The following is a 24,705-nucleotide window of genomic DNA, read 5'->3' as shown; positions in this document are numbered from 1 at the left end:
GTCGTACTCATTGAGACTAATTGAAATATATAAGATTAGCAATAGTAATGGATTGATATAATCTATTTGCACCCGACTTGTTGGCAACTCTGACTTAGCTAAACCCAGAAGAACCCGATCTTAGATTGCATCTCTAATTGTAATGCTTTAGGAGGAACAGTCAAAGAGAATGAAAAGAGAGAAGTGGAGCTCATTGTGTACTCATGTGTAGTGTGTAGTGGAGCCAACAGGCAATCAAATCCACAGTATACCAGCAGCCAAAGCAAACATCTGGTGTCCGGTTATCAACAAAAACCTGTTGGAATGTAGACATTCAAACACAAAAGAAAAGGTTCTTGTTTACACTGCAGAACACTTGCACGTGTGCATGGCCCTGCCACACGGCCTAGGTCAGGCCCCCCTCTACATTTACTACAAAGTAGAAGGACATTTGTTAGAATAACACCTGCTGTGGTAATTAATGGCAGTGTTTATGGATTAATTAGATAGGGTTAAACACCAAAAGATTATTTAAATGAGCTCAAGGGGAAAAGTGCTTATAATATTTTTTTGATGTTGTATAAATACAAGAGGGTACATCAGTTCAAACATTCAAAAAATTGTTAAGTAAAATTTATTTATATAGCGCTTTTTACAATGAACATTGTCTCAAAGCAACTTTACAAAATCCAGGACCAACAGACCAAAAACCCCTACTGAGCAAGCTGAGGGCAAGGAAAAACTCCCTTAGAATTACAGGAACCCATCCTTCTTGGGTGGTCTGAAGTAAACTTTAAATAAATAGGATTTAAACAAATCATACAAACACAAAATTAAATTGAACTTAAAGTTGTAACTAGCAAAAAATAATTGGAGTTCTTCCAATCTGGAGTTCAGTCCAGTCTGTGATAATGTCTGTTGTAAGTTCTGGACATTTTTGGTGCAAACACCCATCCCATCTAGTAGGAGCAGCATTGTTGGCACTGCAGTCTCAAATTGCAGTCTTTAACCTCAAGAGAGTAAACAGGTTTCCGTCAGAACCACCTCAAGATAAAACAACAGTCCATTAGCAGTCCAGTTTAGCACCGTTGGCAGAGGCAGTGCAGCACTTAAGTGTCTGCTCTGCTTCTAAAAAGGCCTATTTTACCTCAAATCAGGGTCACTGTTCAAGAATTGGAAGACGTCAGAGTATAGTTGCCAGAGCCACAGACTACCTACTGCAGGCCTTGCCTTCCTGGGAAACCATGCAGAATTACACCTCTTTTAACACTTGTAATCCAGAGTTTCAAAAGCCTGTTGTTATAGAAAAAACATACACAACACTGGGTTCTTGGTAGGCTTCCTTTGGCCAGTGGCAGTGGCAGCTTAGCCCTGGGAGGCCTATAAAGGCTATTTCAGTAACAGCTAGAACCGGAGGGCTGAAAAAAACGGTCAACACCCACAAAATACAATATTCCAAACCTGCACAAAGGATTTCCAATTAAAAGTAGTGCAGCAGATGTCACCAGTAATTGCCTCCTCTTTTGTAAATGCATAAAGTGTCTGTAAATTTAAAGCTGCATATCAGGCCAACTTCCCAATTAGAACAGCCACCTCTATTTTTTCAGTCTCCCATAGGCTACATGGCTCCCTCAGTCATACAGACACCAGAAAGTGACACAGCACCACACATCTGCTTTAGCACTAGCCCAGGAACATGCACACGTCTAAATTAGACTAAATTAGCTCAGGTGGCGCAGCGGTTAAAACACACATTGTGATGCCAGAGCTGGGATCTCGAATACATCGTATTGAGTCTCAGCTCTGCCTGCCGGCTGGGCTGAGCAGCCGCATGAACGACTGGCTTGTTGTTCATATAGGTGTGGGATATTAAAGCCAGATAGGGACTCTCTCATAACTAATGCAATTATGACCTCTGCTGGCTGATTGATGGCGCCTGCACAAAGACGGGAAAAGAATGCTGTCAGGGTGTGTCTCTCCGTACACAGTGCTGAGCCACACTGCACTTGTCAAAGTGTAGGTAACAAAATGCATACGGCTGCTGCCCACGTGTCGGAGGGGGCATGGGTTAGCTTCGTTCTCCTCAATCGGAGCGGGGATAGGCATTGGTGGAGAGGAAGCATGACGCAATCGGGCACTTGGACACGCTAAAAAAGAACGAAAAAGGGAAGAAAATGCATCAACAAAATACAAAAAAAATCAAATAGCTGTACAACTGTAAGAAATTAAGTGGAGGTCTGGTCATAAGTAATGCAAAACACAAAAAAATCAAGCCAGGTCAGCCTTAATTCTTTGTTTTCATGGTCTGCTACAAATTGGTAGTTCATGACCCCTCTCTAAGTATTTGCTCCTTGATTATGTACTTGAAGTTGCTAAATTGCCACTGTTTAACTTGCTGCGGTGAATCAGGCTTGGGAAGATTAGTATCAACGCAATTACAGTAAACCTTTTGACTGGTTAATTATTTAGTGCAGCAGTGCGGGAGCGATCCTTTTGATAAAAGGAGGTAAATCAAATCACTCCTGCCATCATACACATAGCCCTGTACCCAAACCACAAAGAGAATTAAAGGGGAGGAAAAAAAGAAGAAAGACTTTACCGAAATCAGAGTGTTTAAATGGATACTGCATTTGTTTCTTCCTCCAGTGTCCCGTTTCCCAAGCCCCAGGCTGACGCCCAGACTGAGTCGAAAGCGAGCACTTTCAATTTCGCCACTGTCAGATGCCAGCATCGACCTGCAGACCATGATCCGAACCTCACCCAACTCTCTGGTGGCTTACATCAATAACTCACGATCCAGCTCCAATGCCAGTAGCTCCTACGGACACCTCTCTGTCGGAGCCATTAGGTACAAACGCTTGATGGCATATTTGCTTGCTATAAATTACCAATGTGCATGTTTTCATATATAAATCTTACATTAAGGGTTTTTCTATTTTTCTGTTGCCTATCAGTCCATCCTTTACCTTTCCCCACCCTATTACGCCGGTGGCATACCAGCAGCTGCTGTCTCAGCAAAGGGGGCTAAGTGCATTTGGGCATACACCACCCATTCTCCAACCCACTCCAGCCTTTATTAGCCGCCAACAACCTATCGGAACCACCACAGCTCATAGCACCAACAATGTCGCCAGCAAAGATGCAAGCCAGGTGAGTTGGAAAGAGAGAACTGCTGCTAAATTAAAAGTGGTCCTGAATGAACAAAAACATGAATTAAACAATTATCTATATGTACACCGATCCGGCATAACATTATGGCCACTGACAGGTGAAGTGAATAACTCTAATTATCTCTTCATCATGGCACCTGTTAGTGGGTGGGATATATTAGGCAGCAAGTGAACATTTAATCCTCAAAGTTGATGTGTTAGAAGCAGGAAAAATGAGCAAGCATAAGGATTTGAGTGAGTTTGACAAGGGCCAAATTGTGATGGCTAGACGACTGGGTCAGAGCATCTCCAAAACTGCAGCTCTTGTGAGGTGTTCCTGGTCTGCAGTGGTCAGTATCTATCAAAAGTGGTCCAAGGAAGGAACAGTGGCAAACCGGCGACAGGGTCATGGGCACCCAAGGCTCATTGATGCACGTGGGGAGCAAAGACTGTCCCATGTGGCACTATGGGAGGAACGCAAGCCGGCGGAGGCAGTGTGATTCTTTGGGCAATGTTCTGCTGGGAAACCTTGAGTCCTGCCATTCATCTGGATGTTACTTTGACACGTACCACCTACCTAAGCATTGTTGCAGACCATGTACACCCTTTGATGGAAACGGTATTTCCTGATGGCTGTGACCTCTTTCAGCAGGATGATGCACCCTGCCACAAAGCAAAAATGGTTCAGGAATGGTTTGAGGAGCACAACAACAAGTTTGAGGTGTTGACTTGGCCTCCAAATTCCCCAGATCTCAATCCAATCGAGCATCTGTGGGATGTGCTGGACAAACAAGTCTGATCCATGGAGGCCCCACCTCGCAACTTACAGGAGTTAAAGGATCTGCTGCTAACATCTTGGTGCCAGATACCACCGCAGACCTTCAGGGGTCTAGTGAAGTCCATGCCTCCACAGGTCAGGGCTGTTTTGGCAGCAAAAGGAGGACACAATATTAGGAAGGTGGTCATAATGTTATGCTTAATCGGTGTTTTTGAATGATTTTGATCAGTATAAGGGTTATAAGGGTAAGCAGGGGTACTGTAGCTTTTGTGTGGGTCAGGCCCAAATACACTACCTCATAGCACTTGTATTGTGTATGTGGAAATGCAAAATCATGCTCTTCCCATGCTGCAGTGTTCTTCATCCAAAGTTTTAAGTGTTGCATCCATCTCCTCTATTACTTTCATGTAAACATTATGGCTGCCTAGAATGTAAACGTCTTCCAACTCACTGACCCACTTTCACCATATCCAGACACCCAATAAATCAATTTTCATTCCATTTCTATTTCACCACACTGACACACTGATGAGAAACACATTTCCATTGCATATCATACAAAAAAATCTGTCAGTTGAAGAGTTATGGAAAACATTACTTTGCTCTGGTTGCTGGGTGGGATTTGGATTTTCATCTTCTTCAATCTATGTGAATAAACTTTGTGCTCCAAGAGCTTGGTGTGTTTCTCTTTTTTTCATATTTTTATTTGATGAGTGCACATAGGGTTATCTAAATTGTTTAGTCTTTGTTGTATTTTGCTTTTTAAAAGATGGGATTTTGGGCATGGTGCCTCTGTAGAATCATTTCCAGTTGGTGCAGTGCCAATATGATTCATAAAGGTATTTCTTTTTCTACTTTCTGGTTCTTTCTCTTTCTGTCGAACAATTGACTCCTTAGAATGCTGGAGGAGACTCAGCTGTGAGCAGCACAGTCAATCCCATGATCACCAAGAGGTCAAAAGTGAAGACAGAAGCGGATGCGCCGTGTCCAGTCTCTCCATTCTCTCAGGTATTAAAATTAAATACTTTATTTAACAAAAGTTTACTTGACACAGATTAGTTCTACGAAGACGAAACAGTTCACATAATAATAATAAACTTTAAATGAGTATTTAACAAGAATGCATATTACACTTTGCATAAACAATGAAATGTCTGATTAATATACATACTGTATATACTGGTGCTGGTCTTAAAATTAGAATATCATGGAAAAGTTGATTTATTTCAGTAATTCCATTCAAAAAGTGAAACTTTTATTATATTTTATTATATTATATATATTATATTATATTATATTATATTATTATATTATATTATATTCATTCATTACACACAGACTGATATATTTCAAATGTTTATTTCTTTTAATGTTGATGATTATAACTGACAACTAATGAAAACCCCAAATTCAGTATCTCAGAAAATTAGAACATTGTGACAAGGTACAATATTGAAGACACCTGGTGCCACACTCTAATCAGCTAATTAACTCAAAACACCTGCAAAGGCCTTTAAATGGTCTCTCAGTCTAGTTCTGTAGGCTACACAATCATGGGAAAGACTGCTGACTTGACAGTTGTCCAAAAGATGACCATCGACACCTTGCACAAAGAGGGCAAGACACAAAAGGTCATTGCTAAAGAGGCTGGCTGTTCACAGAGCTCTGTGTCCAAGCACATTAATAGAGAGGCGAAGGGAAGGAAAAGATGTGGTAGAAAAAAGTGTACAAGCAATAGGGATAACCGCACCCTGGAGAGGATTGTGAAACAAAACCCATTCAAAAATGTGGGGGAGATTCACAAAGAGTGGACTGCAGCTGGAGTCAGTGCTTCAAGAACCACCACGCACAGACGTATGCAAGACATGGGTTTCAGCTGTCGCATTCCTTGTGTCAAGCCACTCTTGAACAAGAGACAGCGTCAGAAGCGTCTTGCCTGGGCTAAAGACAAAATGGACTGCTGAGTGTTCCAAAGTTATGTTCTCTGATGAAAGTAAATTTTGCATTACCTTTGGAAATCAAGGTCCCAGAGTCTGGAGGAAGAGAGGAGAGGCACAGAATCCACGTTGCTTGAGGTCCAGTGTAAAGTTTCCACAGTCAGTGATGGTTTGGAGTGCCATGTCATCTGTGGTGTTGGTCCACTGTGTTTTCTAAGGTCCAAGGTCAACGCAGCCATCTACCAGGAAGTTTTATAGCACTTCATGCTTCCTGCTGCTTACCAACTTTATGGAGATGCAGATTTCATTTTCCAACAGGACTTGGCACCTGAACACAGTGCCAAAGCTACCAGTACCTGGTTTAAGGACCATGGTATCCCTGTTCTTAATTGGCCAGCAAACTCGCCTGACCTTAACCCCATAGAAAATCTATGGGGTATTGTGAAGAGGAAGATGCGATACGCCAGACCCAACAATTCAGAAGAGCTGAAGGCCACTATCAGAGCAACCTGGGCTCTCATAACACCTGAGCAGTGCCACAGACTGATGGACTCCATGCCACGCCGCATTGCTGCAGTAATCCAGGCAAAAGGAGCCCCAACTAAGTATTGAGTGCTGTTCATGCTCATACTTTTCATGTTCATACTTTTCAGTTGGCCAACATTTCTAAAAATCCTTTTTTTGTATTGGTCTTAAGTAATATTCTAATTTTCTGAGATACTGAATTTGGGGTTTTCATTAGTTGTCAGTTATAATCATCAAAATTAAAAGAAATAAACATTTGAAATATATCAGTCTGTGTGTAATGAATGAATATAATATACAAGTTTCACTTTTTGAATGGAATTACTGAAATAAATCAACTTTTTCATGATATTTTATGACCAGCACCAGTATAGATAGATAGATAGATAGATAGATAGATAGATAGATAGATAGATAGATAGATAGATAGATAGATAGATAGATAGATAGATAGATAGATAGATAGATAGATAGATAGATAGATAGTAAGTATGTCATGGTATGGGGATGCATCAGTACCCATAACAAAATAGGTACTGATGTACCCCCTTACCATGACAGATGTTGGCTGTTGTATCCTAGTATGCTATGCTCATACTGTAAATAATTTAATTTTGCCCACTCCAAAAGTGACTCAAAACAATAATAAATCAATACAAAATAAGTATAGAAATACTTAATTTTCTATTTATTTTGTATTGATTTCATTTCTTGAAAATTTAATTATTAGCCGCTTAGGTGGCGCAGCGGTAAAACACGCTAGTATACCAGAGCTGACATTTCGAACTCGTCGGTTTGAAACTCAGCTCTGCCACCCGGCTGGGCTGAACGGCTACATGAACAACGTTTGGCTGGTGTTCATACAGGGAGTGAAATGCTGGATAGGGACCTCATAACTGATGCAATTACGACCTCCACTGGCTGATTGATGGCGTCTGCACAGAGTAGAGGAATAATGCTGATCAGGGTGTGGCTCTCCATGCACAAAGCTGATACGCATATGAACTCGCCTTGTGCAGGTGAAAAGATGCAGTCGGCTACTGCAAACGTGTCGTGGGGGCGTGTGTCAGTTTGCTCTCCTCAATCGGAGCGGGGGTCAGCACCAGTAGAGAGGAAAAATAATGCAATTGGGTAAAAATTTTACGTACTAACAATCAGGATGAAACAAGGGATAAAAGCATCATTTACTTAACTATAAAAATACTTGAAGTAACTAGTTTCCTTTAATTAATGTATACATGCAGTTTTATTGATATATTTTATAAATAAAGAATTTTATCTGCCAAAGTATCAAATTGGTACTAAAAACTGATACAGGCTACCAGAATTTAAGTGTTTTTACAGAAATATTTATATATGGATGAAAAAGTATTATTTTTGTTTGTCTGAATTAATTAAAACTTGAAGCAAATTTCTCTCAGAAAAAAAGTATTTATGTTCTGTATGTCTTCCATGCAAAACCACTGGCAAATTTAGTGTATGCTACTGTGCTTGGTGAAAAATGGTGATACACCCGTAATTGACCAAGTGTGTGACCTCTTTTACAGGACCACGAAGAGCTGAGAGAAGATCTGGATAAGGACGAGTGCAAACAGGAGCCAGAGGCTGTATACGAAACCAACTGCCACTGGGAGGGTTGCTCTAAAGAATACGACACACAGGAGCAGTTAGTGCATGTAAGGGATGTCTGCTGTTATATACAGTGGATTCAGAAAGTATTAAGACACCTTCACTGTACACTTCATTGTGTTGTGGATTTAATTTTGAACAGGTGTAATTATTCTCTTCAATCTGCACTTAATCACTCGTAATAACATAGGTCAAGTTAAAACATGAAATGTTTATTTCAACACGTAGAAATTAGGTAAAAATCTAAAATCTTCTCACAAAAGTCTTTATTCACTCACTTACTTAACCGCTTATCCAATCAGGGTCGCGTGGGGGTGCTGGAGCCTTTCCCAGCTTTTCAATGGACGCACGGCACACAGTAACACCCTGGACATGGTGCCAGTCCATCGCAGGGCAGACACACACACACATACACACACCCATTCATCTATAGGGCAATTCAGTGTTTCCAATTAATCTGACTTCATGTTTTTGGACTGTGAGAGGAAACCGGAGCTCCCGGAGGAAACCCACGCAGACACGGGGAGAACATGCAAACTCCACACAGAAAGGACCCGGACCACCCCGTCTGGGGATCGAACCCAGGACCCTCTTGCTGTGAGGTGCCGCCCACAGAAGTCTTTAGTCAAGTCAAATTTAATTGTATAGTGCTTTTTACAGTAGACATTGTCTCAAAGCAACTTTGCAGAATCCAGGACGATAGACCAAAAACTTCAGTTGAGAAAGCCAGGGGTGACAGTGGCACAGAAAAACAGAGAGGAACCAGACTCAGCAGGGACTTATCCTCTTTGGGTTGCCTGGAGAATAATTTTATGAATAGAATTTACAAATTATACGTACACAAAATTAATTTAAACTAATAATTATGATTAGCAAAAAGAATAATCAAGCAATTGGAGTCTTCAAGTCAGTAGTGAGTTCTGGACATTTCTGGTGCAAACACACCAGGTTCCTTTCGTAGTTAGCAAGTATTTATTGGATACTTTGTGAGACTTACAGCCTTCTTTAATACGTCTTTGCACTTATGGATTTGTGCAGTTTATCCTATTCTTCATGGCAGAGCCTCCCACTCTCTGTCAGATTGGATGGCATGCATCAGTGAACTACCATCTACAGGTCTCTTCATAGATGTTTCTCTTGGTCACTAAAAGGCATTTAGAGACTTACGCTAAAGCCTCTCTTGTTTTGTTGTTTTGGCTCTTTAAGGTGAAACAGGGCATCTATCTGAGTTTGCATGTACAGGGGGACACGTACTAAAATAAGCAGAAACTTTCATACAAAGTTTAGAACTTAATGTTACTTTTAAAAAATGCACTTGATGTGAATCAAGGGCAGAGCGAAGCAGAGATCTAACTTTTGACTCAACTTAAAACAGGACAATAGGGCTGGGTTAGCTAACACAGTACAACACCAGTAAACAACTTCACATAACCACATAAATAACATTAAAAAGTACATCAGGCTTTACACCACATCACACATATACACTCAGTAATGTTGCAAACACAAATACTTAAACATTTACACTAATATTTATAACTTTTTACATATTTTTTTACACAAAGAGTGGCAAAAGGCATGCTAGGAGCGCCAGGATAGCCACACCCGCTGTCTTAATCCATCGAGCCAGCACCGTTCACCACAATATCAAAGGTTTTGCAACGTTATGTTGTTACTTTCAAATTTGTTACTTTAGTGTGAATGGGCCTTGATCATTTTGGAATGGAGAATGACCATAGTATCAAAATTGAATGTACCCTATGTACACTCTATAAATGTTTATTCCCTCCTAAAGTCTTATGAATTATTTCAAATTAAACAATAACTAAAGGTGGCAGTATATATTTTCAGTAAATATAAATCTCTATTCTCTCCAAATGCAGAAGTTGTGTGAAGTACCACAAATTGAACAATACCAAATAGTTGGAGTGTATATTTATTACCATAATGCTGTACAGATGTGACTATGACAATTTAGCCTGCTCAGGGGAGGCAGTGTTGAAACAGATTTTTTCCTGTTGCTGACTCGTGTTGGTAATGAACAGATCGATTCCCACAGACATGCAGCCAGTTATGCTAAAGCCTTCTCATCTCACTTAAGACACACACATACACACACTTACTTTAAAACACTCCCATGGCCTCATTCTCTAAATTCCCCCTGGACTTTGACCTTGCTTTGGCCCAGTACTTAATCCATCCTCATGCCAGCAATCCTAATGTGGCTCTGCTATGACTCTTCAGACCAGCCCCTGTGTAATTAACAGCTTGTGTTCCACACCATGACAGAATCACTCACAAACTGTGAGACTTTTATACAGGCCTGGAAGCTTGGAGCCTTGCCGGCTTCACAGAAAAAAAACAAGGGTTAGAAGAGGTTTAAGGGTCAGTGGGGAGGCCTCTGGTGGTGGTGCCATTCCTAGCTTCCTAAACTAAACAAGCCAGATTCAGCATTTGTCCAAATATGCCTGCAATTCTCTGTAAAGAGCCTTATTTTATCAGTTAAAGAGGTATAGAATTTCTAAACCACCTATCTGTAGAATCACACTGCCCAAAGTAAAATGCATTATGTCTAAATTGTTCCAGATGAGCAATTGTTTTTGACTACAAACTTTTTTGTCTAGAAATCTTTTGATTTTATTAAAAAAGTACAACCCCGAATCAGAATAAGTTGGGACAGCATGGAAAATGCAAATAATAAAAACACATTCTTACATGTACTTACATTACTTACATTGACTTTTATTTCACTGCAGACAGGATGAACCTGAGATATTTCATGTTTTGTCTGCTTAACTTCATTTTATTTAATAATAAACATCCATTCCTGGATTTCAGGCCTGCAATACATTCCAAAAAAAAGTTGGGACAGTAAAGCATGTACCACTTGGTAATGTTGCGATTCCTTTTCACCACACCTAAAAGACGCTTTGGCACCGAGGATACCAAGTGATTTAGTGTTTCTGCTTTTATTTTGTCCTATTTTTCCTTCAAACACGTCTTAAGATGTGCAACAGTACGGGGTCGTCGTTGTCACATTTTTCGTTTCGAAATTCTCCACACATTCTCTATTGGGGACAGGTCAGGACTGCAGGCAGGTCAGTCCAGTACCCGTACCCTCTTCTTCCGCAGCCATGCCTGCATGGACATCTCTGAAAAAGATGAGTATATGTTGCTCTAAGATTTCAATGTACTTTTCTGCATTAATGCTGCCATCACAGAAGTGTAAATTACCTTTGCCAAGGGCACTGACACAGCCCCATACCATGACAGACCCTGGCTTTTGGACTTGTTGCTGATAACAGTCATTATTTATTTTTTGACCTCATTACTAGCCATGAATGGCCCCTGTCCAAACTTTTTTTGGAATGTGTTGCAGGCCTGAAATGCAGGAATGGAGGTATATTAAATTAGGTATATTATTAGGTATATTAAACTGTCTGCAATCAAATAAAAGTGAAAGTAAATGTAAGGAGCATTTTCATTTTATTTGCATTTTCTATACTGTCCCAACTTTTTCTGATTTGGGGTTGTAGATATAATGCATAAGGAAATGTAAGCGTGTCTGAAATGGGTATAATTATTAGCAAAGCATAGGTGGGGATTGAATTATAATGTAAAGTACTGTGTTCAGAAACCACAGCAACAAGTCAAATACCTCGTCAGTACAAGCCCTCATTGGTACTAAGGCTTTAATCTGTGCATTTTCCATGCACATCAAATTACACACCTTGAGAAAGCAAAATAATGACATGGTGTTTGGTTTTATTTGTTCCAAGTAATCGTTCTCCATAACTTTTAATTATGGTTTTAGTTTAGGAGGAGGAGCATAAACCTGGGATTAGAACTGCATTCCTAACCACCAACAAGCTCCTGTCTTTTTCAACCATAGCAGATGACTTTTTAAATTAGAAGGCCTAGTAAAGCTCAAGCCCAGTTTAGTTCAGCTTTAATTTTGAGTCAAAAAACAGATATTAGAAGCACATAGTGGCTCGCTTAAGCCAAGTATGAGACCATTCCCCGCCTTTGCTTCAAGATTGTATTTCACTCCTGCAAAATTGTATCCAGTTGCCATATAGTACTGGGTTTGTTTGGGATGTATTCTACCCACACAACATTTTACAGTCTCACTGTGATGCATGTAATACATTAAAATAATCTAACATAGTCTTACATAAATGCTTTTTTTTTTCATTTGAGTGTCTGCTGAAATTCCTACATCACATTTACATTTGCAACTTACAATTCTGACTTAGGACTATTTGAGCAATTAAGGGTTAAGGCCCTTGCTCAGGAGCCTAACAGCGGCAGCTTGTCGGTGGTGGGGTTCGAACCACCAACCTTCTGATTGCCAGTTCAATACCTTAACCACTGAGCTACCACTGCCCTCACAACATAGTGTTACAACATACACTGATCAGCCATAACATTAAAACCACCTCCTTGTTTCTACACTCACTGTCTATTGTATCAGCTCCACTTATCATATAGAAGCACTTTGTACACCTGTTCTTCAATGGTCAGGACCACCACAGAGCAGGTATTATTGAGGTGGTGGATCATTCTCAGCACTGCAGTGACACTGACATGGTGGTTGTGTGTTGTGCTGGTATGAGTGGATCAGACACAGCAGCGCTGCTGGAGTTTTTAAATACCGTGTCCACTCACTGTCCACTCTATTAGACACTCCTACCTAGTTGGTCCACCTTGTAGATTTAAAGTCAGAGACGATCGCTCATCTATTGCTGCTGTTTGAGTTGGTCATCTTCTAGACCTTCATCAGTGGTCACAGGACGCTGCCCATGGGCCGTTGTTTGCTGGATATTTTTTGGTTGGTGGACTATTCTCAGTCCAGCAGTGACAGTGTGGTGTTTAAAAACTTCATCAGCATTGCTGTGTCTTATCCACTCATACCAGCACAACACACACCAACACACCACCACCATGTTAGTGTCACTGCAGTGCTGAGAATGATCCTTCACCCAAATAATACCTGCTCTGTGGTGGTCCTGTGGGGGTCCTGACCATTGAAGAACAGCATGAAAGGGGGCTAACAAAGCATGCAAAGAAACAAATGGACTACAGTCAGTAATTGTAGAACTACAAAGTGCTTCTATATGGTAAGTGGAGCTGATAAAATGGACAGTGAGTGTAGAAACAAGGAGGTGGTTTTAATGTTATGGCTGATCGGTGTATGTGTATGTGTAAAACTTGTATATACAAACCCCATTTTCAGAAAAAGTTGGGACATTTTGTAAAATGCTAAAATATCAAGAATTCGTGACTCGTTTATTTTTTTGTACCTTTATTTACCTGACAAAAAGTACAAAGAACAGATATACAGAAGAATGTAACTCTAATGTAACTCTGAATTTAATGTAATTTATTTGAAATGTAATTTACTTTCCAATTTAATTTAAGCAGCTATATAACTACACACCCGTTTGGTCAGAAGTGACATAATGTTTGATGCTAATGTAGTTTTTTAGAGAAGAAGGGGTTTTTATAACCCCATTTTGGATGAATGCTCTTCACAACCAGGTCTACTACCTAAGTGCAGTCAGCATTACCATTACACTTTGTTTAGGTGTAATGTATCAGAATTATTGTGTCCCTTTGATGGATGGAACTTTTTATGGTTTAGACGAAATGATAGCTCAGAACACCATTATGAGCACTGAATAGCAATATGTCAAACTGGAGTGTAAAAGAGACTCTTCTCTCCTTACAGCACATCAATAATGACCATATACATGGTGAGAAGAAGGAATTTGTGTGTCGCTGGAAGGAATGCTCACGAGAACAGAAACCTTTCAAGGCCCAGTACATGCTGGTAGTCCATATGCGACGACACACCGGAGAGAAACCTCACAAGTGCACAGTAAGTAGTATATCTTCTTCCAAGTAGTCTATCTTCCCTGACCCAAGACTGCCCTCATTTTTCATTTGATGTTAATACAATACATAGATGTCACAGATGCATGGCTAGTGTGGTGTCCTGCTTTTGTGAATATCCCATCTCTCAATGTTCTCTTTAGTTTGAAGGCTGCTTCAAGGCATACTCTCGACTAGAGAACCTGAAGACCCATCTGAGGTCACACACAGGAGAGAAGCCGTATGTATGTGAGCATGAGGGCTGCAACAAAGCCTTCTCCAACGCTTCAGACCGAGCCAAGCACCAGAACCGCACACATTCAAACGAGGTTTGATATTTGTTTTATTTAATCCTGCATTAAGATTAGTCCAAATAATGTTACATTATTTAGATTTCAAGCATAAGTATATAACACGTGAACAAAAAGTATCATCATCTAAGCATTTAATTTAAGCTTTTATTTTTACGTTCATGCAGAAACCATACATCTGCAAGATCCCAGGTTGTACAAAGCGCTACACAGACCCTAGTTCTCTCAGGAAACATGTTAAGACAGTACATGGTCCAGAAGCACACGTAACAAAGAAGCAACGCAGCGATGCTCCAACAAAACCCCAGCCACCTAAAGGAAATGCAGAGAACGAGGTCAACCATAAGCATTCTGGAAGAGGAACAGAGGGCTTATCTGAAGCCAACAGCACCACCAAAGGGGGGGAGGATTACCTGCAAGTCAGTTCGATCAAGACTGAGAAAACTGTGGTAAGAACACTTATTCACCTTCTGTAGCATTATTCTCTATTAAACAAATACTTGAGCATGTTGAAATATTTGGTATTGTTAGAGCTGTCACAGTTTCAAAGCTTTGTAATCACAAGCTGATTAGAATTTATGTTTTACTTAGTATATTAAATTACTTATTCATTAACGCTTATTTATTTATTCATTATTGTTGGTTATTATAAAGATGTTATATTATATAGATCCAAATAAATATGTTGGAGTTTTCTCTGATGTGGTCATAAAGTGTTATGTTTAATGTGAAATTAAATTTTATTTACCTGGCTTTTAAATGCTCTAAATGGACAGACAGTACTCAGGTGAGGACAATCTGTATCTTGTTTTTTGTAGTTATATACATTAATCCACAATTCACCAGTACAGCATGTGTTTTTTGTATTTGTAATACCCATATATTCATTTTTAATACCCATATACACCGATCAGGCATAACATTATGGCCACCTTGCTAACATTGTGTTGGTCCCCCTTCTGCTGCCAAAACAGCCCTGCAACTGTGATGCACTGTGTATTCTGACACCTTTCTATCAGAACCAGCATTATCTTCTTCAGCAGTTTGAGCTACAGTAGCTCGTCTGTTGGATCTGACCACACGGGCCAGCCTTCGTTCCCCACGTCCATCAATATGCCTTGGCTGCCCATGACCCTGTCGCCGGTTTACCACTGTTCCTTCCTTGGACCGCTTTTGATAGATACTACCACTGCAGACCGGGAACACCCCACAAGAGCGGCAGTTTTGGAGATGTTCTGACCCATCACAATTTGGCCCTTGTCAAACTCACTTAAATCCTTACGCTTGCCCATTTTTCCTGCTTCTAACACATCAACTTTGAGGATAAAATGTTCACTTGCTGCCCCACTATCCCACCCACTAACAGGTACCGTGATGAAGAGATAATCAGTGTCATTCACTTCACCTGTCAGTGGTCATAATGTTATGCCTCATTGCTGTATTTGTATTATCTGTTATGCAAGGCAGACTAAAGAAAGGTATTGAAAGGTGCTTTATTTAAACATTTTTGTTGTTGCATGTGACCCAATTTTCCCACTTCATAAAATATGCAGAAATGGGTTTTAAACTTTTCTTTGTATTTGTGGGAGTAGTGTTTTTTGAAGTCGTCCACTTGAAGTCATCCATATTATCTTACCATACTCCATTCTCTTTCTTTGTTACTGAGGGAATTGCTGGTTTCCTTTGTAGTGCAATGGTAAAAACAGGACATTAAACATGAAAGTACTATTAGGAGTATTAAGTAGTATTAAGAGGCTGACACTGTGTATACTGAACAAAAATAATCTGTGATTACACTACGATAAAGAAGCACTCTTTAAATTAAACATCAACATTAAAACCACCTCCTTGTTTCTACACACATTGTCCATTTTATCAGCTCCCCTTACCATGTAGGAGCACTTTGTAGTTCTACAATTACTGACTGTAGTCCATCTGTTTCTCTACATGCTTTGTTAGCCCCCTTTCATACTGTTCTTTAATGTTCAGGTCTCTCCCAGGACCACTACAGAGCAGGTATTATTTAGGTGGTGGATCATTCTCAGCACTGCAGTGACACTGACATGGTGGTGGTGTGTTAGTGTGTGTTGTGCTGGTATGAGTGAATAAGACACATCAATGCTGTTTTTTAAAAACCTCACTGTCCCTGATGGACTGAAAATAGACCACCAACCAAAAATATATCCAGCTAACAGCGCCTTGCAGGCAGCATCCTGTGACCACTGATGAAGGTCTAGAAGATGACCAACTCAAACAGCAGCAATACATAAGCAATTGTCTCTTGACTTTACATCTACAAGGTGGACAACTAGGCAGGAGTGTCCAATAGAGTGGACATTGAGTGGACACGGTATTTAAAAACTCCAGCAGCGCTGCTGTGTCTGATCCACTCATACCAGCACAACACACACTAACACACCACCACCATGTCAGTGTCACTGCAGTGCTGAGAATGATCCACCACCTAAATAATACCTGCTCTGTGGTGGTTCTGTGGTGGTCCTGACCATTGAAGAACAGGGTGAAAGCAGGCTAAAAAGGTATGTAGAGGAATAGACAGACTACAATCAGTAATTGTAGAACTACAAAGTGCTTCTATATGGTAAGCGGAGCTGATAAAATGGACAGTGAGTGTAGAAACAAGGTGGTTTTAATGTTAAGGCAGTTAGTCTTGTTTACAGAATTATCCACCATTCACAATGGCAGCAATACATTGAGGTATCAGTAAACACATGTTTACTTCTATTCCGACGGTTTTCTGGTGAAACTGGACTTTCAGGATCCTGATCAGGATAAAGTACTCGCTTAATTTAAAAAAAAATTATTATTATTACTGTTGTGGAGAAATACCTTGTAGGGAAAAACAGTAAGAAACTTAGTTGGTTATACTGGTGTAATGTGAGTAAGCATTAAAAGGCATTCTTTATTTTACCTCTTTTAGATGTATCAGTCCAGTCCTGGTGGTCAGTCATCATGCAGCAGTGAACCATCGCCACTTGGTAGCTCCACCAACAATGACAGTGGAGTAGAGATGGCCATGCACAGTGGAGGCAGTCTGGGGGACCTTTGCGCTCTGGATGACCATTCTGTAGTAGATTCCACAGGTTCTTCACTGACCTCAGCAGGAGTAGGTCTCCAGCTACGTAAAAACAGGGGTGTCCTTCTACAAGTTGATCATATCAAGAAGGAGAAACTGAAGACCATGAGAGACTCCTGCTCTTGGACAAACACAGCTCCTCAAGTTCGAAACACCAAGCTGCCTCCTATACCAGCTGCCGGTAAGCATGTCTGACATGTTTATTCACTAACCTCATTAACTCATAAACTCAATAACTAATGAATATGTTGCCCTTTTTCTCTGTCTTTAGGATCTTTGCTGGATGGTTCAAATATGGGCCTTCAAAGTGCTGGCCTGCCATGCCAACGTTTTGGAGACTTACCCTTGTGTGAAATGACAGTAATAAACCAGCTAAATGAGCGCAGAGACAGCACCACGAGTACAGTCAGCTCAGCCTACACTCTCAGCCGTAGGTCCTCAGGAATCTCACCCTGCTACTCCAGCCGCCGCTCCAGTGAAGCCTCGCAGTTTGGGGTACGCAACAACAATGTCAGCTCAGCAGACTCTTATGATCCCATCTCCACTGATCTCTCCCGTCGATCTAGTGAGGCCAGTCAGTGTGGTGGAAGTGCTCTGCCGAGCATGCTGAGCCTCACTCCAGCCCAGCATTACCGCTTGAAGGCAAAATATGCAGCAGCCACTGGGGGTGCTCCACCTACACCCCTACCAAATATGGACCGCATGAGTCTTAGAACTAGAATGGCCTTGTACAATGATTCCCAAGAAGGTTCTGCTCATTTGTTCCATGCCCGGGCTGCAACCATTTCAAGGCGCTGCAGTGATATGACCTATGGAGCACCTGGCATGATGCCGCATGAGATCCCAAACAATCTGCCAAGAAGAGCTAGTGACCCTGTCCGCAGGACGACTCTGGATCCTCTCTTCTTGCCACGTGTTCAGCGCTACAACAGCATGAGTAGCATGAATCCATCTCAGCTGACTCCTAACTTGCAAATTGTTAACTTGCAGAACAACAACTACTCTGATGGCACCTTGCATCGTCATGCTTTTAACCAAAGGCCATCAAGCATCTCTGAGAATGTTATCATGGAAAACATGGCCATGGATAAAGCTGACCAGGCTGAAGATGACATGGTGCTTCCAGATGATGTGGTGCAGTATCTTAGGTCCCAGCATGCTGGCTCGAATCAGGAAATGGCCTACAACAGCGATCAGGCACATAATTTTCAAAACAACATGAACTCCCAGCAACAGCAGCAATTTCATGGCCAACGACGCATGGCCTTGATTAATGCAAACATGAACCAGTCAGAGCAAGTAATGCCACCATTTCAAACCAGTTCGGGCTCTCAGCAGCCATTCCAGGCATCCAATGGCTTAAATAAGAATCATATGCCTGTACAGTGGAATGAAGTAAGCTCAGGTACGGTAGACGACACGTCAAGGCCAAAGCAGCAGCTTATAAGAGCCAACCTGGCCCTAATCCAACAACGGCAAAGCATGGGCTCTTATGAAAGCTATAGTGCAAATCAACAATCTGTACCAGTCAGCCCGAACGTGGCTTCTCTGCAGCAGGGGTCCTCACAAAAGACCAATCAAAGAATTAACCCCATCCAGCACTCTAGACAGTCATTTGTTAACTCTTGTCAGAACCTCAATGAGCAAGCAAAAGCCCACCGAGGATATAGACAGGAAATAAACTCCAATGTCTTGTCAGAAAACACCTACCAGGGGCAAGTATGTAGTAATGTAACTTTAAAGAATCAAGAAATGCAGAATTACAAGCCTGGTTACTCACACATGGAAAACCAGCAGAATTTTGTGCCGTATTCCCAAACAGCCCTTCAGAATGGAGGTAGAGTGCTGTTTCAGCCAAGACCCCCACCTGAACCCAAACCTTCAAGCAGACATCACTCAGGTTTAGGACCGCCCCAGGAGACTGGTTACTCCTTGTTTAATAATAGCTCTGACTTCAACAGTTCAGAAGCAAGTCCTAAAAGACCATCTGGAACTACCCAGCTAACCAGTGGAAATAATAACAGCATGTGCTATTCAGGTGAGGTCATGGACTATAACTCACCGATGTCTCCATCTGCCAGTCAAGTTGCTTGTAATGCAATGGTTACGATGGCATCGCCTGGGGTTAACCAGGTTACCAGTACAGTGGACACTTCTCAGAATACTGAGCACACACAAATAGACTTTGATGCTATGCTGGATGATGGAGATCATTCTAGCCTAATGTCTGGCACACTAAGCCCTGGCCTTTTGCAAAGTCTTTCTCAGAACTCCTCACGACTCACAACCCCACGTAACTCGGTCACTCTGGCCTCAGTACCAGCAGGTATTAGCAATATGGCTATTGGCGATATGAGCTCTATGTTAACTGCTCTTGCGGAGGAAAGCAAGTTTCTTAACATGATGGCTTAGAAATTAATAAGGTATATACTGTACGTTGAAATATTTAGTATGTCTGATGATCTATCTACATTTTGTATGAATAATTTTATAGATATTTGTGACAAAATAGATACTGTCCAGATGCGAGCAAACTATGTACATATATTTTTAAAGGAAAAAGCACTGATATAGAAACCAATGTAAAATAAAAATTCAGGTTGGTTTTACCAAACAGCTTTATTAAAATAGCTTACCTTTTCAGAATGAGCTATACAATCTACTGCAAACTGTAGAAACCTCAAGGTGGCGCATATCTCAGTAATGAAGTTATATGTTTCACTTATAATGAACCATTCACATAACATCAGGGTATTGGTCTCAGGCCAGCTTATAATAATTCTTGATTTTCTCAGCATTTCACTAATCATGGTGTAAATCATAAGTGCCTTGCAAAAAACACACACAAAAGAAGCATTAAAACCCAGTTCATTTGCATATCTTGTATTTTGTTACAATGCTAGCCATATGGATATTTCTATTGCATTTTATTTCAGTTTTATTGGATAATAGTTACTGTATGCTAAGTGAATTAAAATGTTGATTACCTATTAACTGCACAACTTTAATTTGTTAAAAATGTGTACAGTTTTTGCTGGTGTTCTCTTCATACTCAAGGACTTCAATAGGACCTGCTGAAATACTGTCCTTATTAGGCTCTCAAAATATGAATTTTGTTGAAACTATCAAGATGTTCTTTAAGTGCCTTCCAAAAAAAACTAAATATTTGAATGCAGCCATTCAGGTTTGTGTTCCTGAAAAGAAAAGCATCACATCCTGGAGTAAAGGCCTACGGGTTCAGATATCTCAAGGAATATGCAAGTACTCTTCATGATCTCAGTGGACATCACCCTAATTAAGATGTTTTTTACCCCCTCATGAAGGACCACTTTTTATTAGCTTACAGAACGGAATGTGTATGATCCTACAGTGCTGGAAAATCCAATCAGTGTCACAATGTTTAATTTTGAATGTATGAATTAAACTTTTTTGTATTTGACCATACCAGGCCCAGTGTCTGTTAAACTTAAGTCCATCTTCAATACAGCACCTTACACACTCTTCTGTCATAACCTAGGGTTCTAGGTTCTAGGGTTTTTCTCTCCTTTTTGAAATCATTATTATTATTATTATTTTTTTTTAACTCACTAGCACATCTACACACATTTGACTGGTCCAAACAGACTTAAACAATAATAATAATCTAAATACACTTTTACCAGACTGCAATATATTACATATACACCAATCAGCCATAACATTAAAACCACCTCCTTGTTTTTACACTCACTGTCCATTTTATCAGCTCCACTTACCATATAGAAGCACTTTGTAGTTCTACAATTACTGACTGTAGTCCATCTGTTTCTCTGCATGCTTTGTTATCCCCCTTTCATGCAGTTCTTTAATGGTCAGGACCCCCACAGAGCAGGTATTATTTGGGTGTTGGATCATTCTCAGCACTGCAGTGACACTGACATGGTGGTGGGGTGTTAGTGTGTGTTGTGCTGGTATGAGTGGCTCAGAGCAATGCTGATGGATTTCAGTAATTGTAGAACTACAAAGTGCTTCTATATGGTAAGTGGAGCTGACCACCAGGAGGTGGTTTTAATGTTATGGCTGATCGGGCTTTATAAAATGATATAAATTAGTAAACTGAATTTCCACTAAATTATTTTAATAATAAACCGTGCTTTAACACAAATAATTTAAATAAAAACGAGAACATAATAAAAAAATAGCGAATAAGTTAGTAAAAAAAATTAAATATATAAATAAGTTAGTAAAATTAGTTTTTTTTCTGTATCAGATGTGTGTACTTACAAGGGGCATTAAAATTTTCACATACATATTAGCATTTGTAGAGGGTGCATACTTTTTATTTTTTAAATTCCAAAAGTTTAAAAGTCCAAAATCCAGGATCTGTCATGGTAAGGGGTTTTTGGTCAGTGCCCATGGTAAAGTTTTTTACACTGCTGTGATGGCAGCATTAATGCAAGAAAGTAAGATTTTAGAGCAACATATGCTGCCTTCAAGACGTCATCTTTTCCAGGGACGTCCATGCAACCACATGCTGCACACATTACAAAGGCATGGCTGTGGAAGAAGAGGGTACGGGTACTGGACTGGCCTGCCTGCAGTCCTGACCTGTCCCCAATAGAGAATGTGTAGAGAATTGTTTAATGTTCTAAAAATACATTGTATGAATAAAAGGGGAACACATGTAATAAATAATTTCTATCCTGATATGAGTAGCTTTTTGCAGTCATTAAATCTCAACCCGATGTTTTCATTAAAAGATTTTGAAGTGTTATCCACTACCACCATTTAACACTGTTTGAAAATATACATTTTGGAAAAAAATTGATTCACCTATTTAGTTGAGTTGGAGACTTGTAGAACATATGCCAAGTGCCAAACATAAATTTGTTCTGGCTGCTTGTCGAGACCCAATACCTCACAGGTAAATATAATGGGTTTTTTTGTCACTCATCTGTATTTTATATGGATTCAGGTTTGGTTTTGTATGTCAGTTGCTAAAATCTATGTGTACTTGAAAATGCAAACTAAGTAATATTTACATTTTCTTACATACACCGACCAGGCATAACATTATCACCACTGACAGGTGAAGTGAAAACACACGGCACCTGTTAGTGGGTGGGATAAATATATCACCCACTATATATATATAATTAGGCAGCAAGTGAACAAATTTGTGATGACTAGACAACTGGTTCAGAGCATCTCCAAAACTCTTGTGGGGTGTTTCTGGTCTGCAGTGGTCAGTATCTATTGAAAGTGGTCCAAGGAAGGAACAGTAGTAAACCGGCGACAGGGTCATGGGCGGCCAAGGCTCATTGAAGGCTGGCCCATGTGGTCTGATCCAACAGACGAGCTACTGTAGCTCAAACTGCTGAAGAAGTTAATGCTGATTCTGATAGAAGGGTGTCAGAATACACAGTGCATCACAGTTGCAGGGCTGTTTTGGCAGCAAAAGGGGGACCAACACAATGTTAGGAAGGTGGTCATAATGTTATGCCTGAGCGGTGTACTATTGAATATTAACAGGGGCAAGACTGGCCTCCATGAATAATTGCAGGAAGCACATAAAACACCCATTTCAAAAGGAAAAGAAGGAAGGAGAGAAGCTATTGAATAGGAATATGCATGTAAAGAGGGTGACAAACGGCTTTGCTCTGACAGCATATTTTTCTGAGGATTCATTTGATCCAGAGCCGGCTGATTATTTATGTCATTGGAATTCCATATTCTCTCAGAGAAAAGATGAAGGAAAAATAGCCTAAGGGGAAGAAACATTAGAAGTTGCAAGAGCTGAGTGAAAAAGGCTAAAGGAAGCAAAAAGATACGAACCGTTAAACAAATATTACAGAAGATAGATAACGTCCTCACAAAACTATGCATACAGATGACTGTGTCAGAAAGTATTACAGCCACAGTTTTGCCAAAAATGCATAAAATGACAACAAAGACACTTAATTCTACACTGACCAGAAAGAAATCTGGACAGGCCGTGTGCAGCTGTCTTCTCTATGGGGGACAGAAGACAGCTGGGAGAGGACAGCTGCTGCCTGTAAGGCTGGACACCTATAAACATGCTCATTAAATCAAGCATCTCCAGATGTCCACAAAAACAGTAACATAGTTTCTGGTAAGCATTAAATAATGTTCAAAAACTACATTTTACTATGAAGTTAATTAAATATTTATTTTCAGTACAGATAGACAGTTTAGACTTGTTAAGCAGACTTTGCCTTTAGCTAAAGAATGACCCCTTGTCTCAAGGATTTAGTCTGAACCCCAGTGTAATGATGTGTTGACAGCCAGATCTCTAAATAAGTCTGCAAGAACCCAATTGGAGGTGAACAAGGGTTCAGAGAATGAATAAATTTTATATGACTTAGCAGAAGGTCATTATATACAGCCAAAGTCAAAAGTTTACTTGTACCTAGACTTGTAAGGGACATGTACACTATATAGCCAAAAGTATATGGATATTTGACCATGACTTTTTTTTGGCATGGGTCATTATATGGACCTCAGCCACCACTTTATGGACAAGCACTGCAAAAGATTTTGGTGTGTATGGGAATTTGTTTCCAATTAACCATAATCGCATTTGTAAGACCAAAGATCCTTGTCTTTTATAGTATTTTACAAAATAAACCAACATTTCAGAAAATGAAGTTTGCACAGTACTGTGAAAAATATCTGCCCGCCACCCAATTTCTAAATTGTTATATTTAAATGTTTCAGATCTTTCAACTAAGTTTTTTGCATTTCCCCCCCAATTCTCCTCCCAATCTAGTCATATCCAATTACCCGATTGCATTACACTTTCTCTCTACTAATGTTGACCTCCACTCCTGACTGAGGACAGCTGTGACTAACACACAGCCCCTCCGACACGTGTACAGTAGCCCCACTGCATCTTTTTTTGTGGCAGCACTTGATATTTTGATGGATGGATTGGATGGCTAAATGGGTGGATGGATGGATGGATAAATGGGTGGATACATGGGTGGATGGATAAATGGGTGGATGGATGGATGGAATTGGATGGATAAATGGGTGAATGGATGGGTGGGTGGATGGATGGGTGGGTGGGTGGATGGAATTGGATGGATAAATGGGTGGATAAATGGGTGGATGGATGGGTGGGTGGGTGGATGGATGGAATTGGATGGATAAATGGGTGGATGGATGGGTGGGTGGGTGGATGGATGGGTGGAATTGGATGGATAAATGGGTGGATGGATGGGTGGGCGGATGGGTGGGTGGATTGGATGGAATTGGATGGATAAATGGGTGGATAAATGGGTGGATGGATGGGTGGGTGGGTGGGTGGAATTGGATGGATAAATGGGTGGATGGATGGGTGGGTGGATGGATGGGTGGGTGGGTGGATGGAATTGGATGGATACATGGGTGGATGGATAAATGGGTGGATGGATGGATGGATGGA

At 40.5% G+C, this 24,705-nt stretch overlaps 1 protein-coding gene across 1 annotated transcript in view; it reads left to right on the top strand.

Annotated features, from left to right (window-relative positions):
* Positions 1-19,691, top strand: part of gli2a (GLI family zinc finger 2a) — a 29,578-nt gene extending 9,887 nt beyond the window's left edge. The window contains exons 3-11 of the mRNA XM_063005590.1: positions 2,626-2,827; positions 2,934-3,129; positions 4,804-4,914; positions 7,916-8,044; positions 13,729-13,878; positions 14,036-14,200; positions 14,350-14,631; positions 17,124-17,460; positions 17,551-19,691. Coding sequence (XP_062861660.1) covers positions 2,626-2,827; positions 2,934-3,129; positions 4,804-4,914; positions 7,916-8,044; positions 13,729-13,878; positions 14,036-14,200; positions 14,350-14,631; positions 17,124-17,460; positions 17,551-19,691 — 3,713 coding nt within the window. The remainder of the gene's footprint in view (positions 1-2,625; positions 2,828-2,933; positions 3,130-4,803; positions 4,915-7,915; positions 8,045-13,728; positions 13,879-14,035; positions 14,201-14,349; positions 14,632-17,123; positions 17,461-17,550) is intronic.
* Positions 19,692-24,705: the final 5,014 nt, after the last annotated feature.

Source organism: Trichomycterus rosablanca, chromosome 12, assembly GCF_030014385.1.
Source record: "Trichomycterus rosablanca isolate fTriRos1 chromosome 12, fTriRos1.hap1, whole genome shotgun sequence".
Lineage (NCBI taxonomy): Eukaryota > Metazoa > Chordata > Actinopteri > Siluriformes > Trichomycteridae > Trichomycterus > Trichomycterus rosablanca.
The sequence above is the reverse complement of the archived record's forward strand: the minus strand, read 5'-3'. Positions and strand labels throughout refer to the sequence as shown.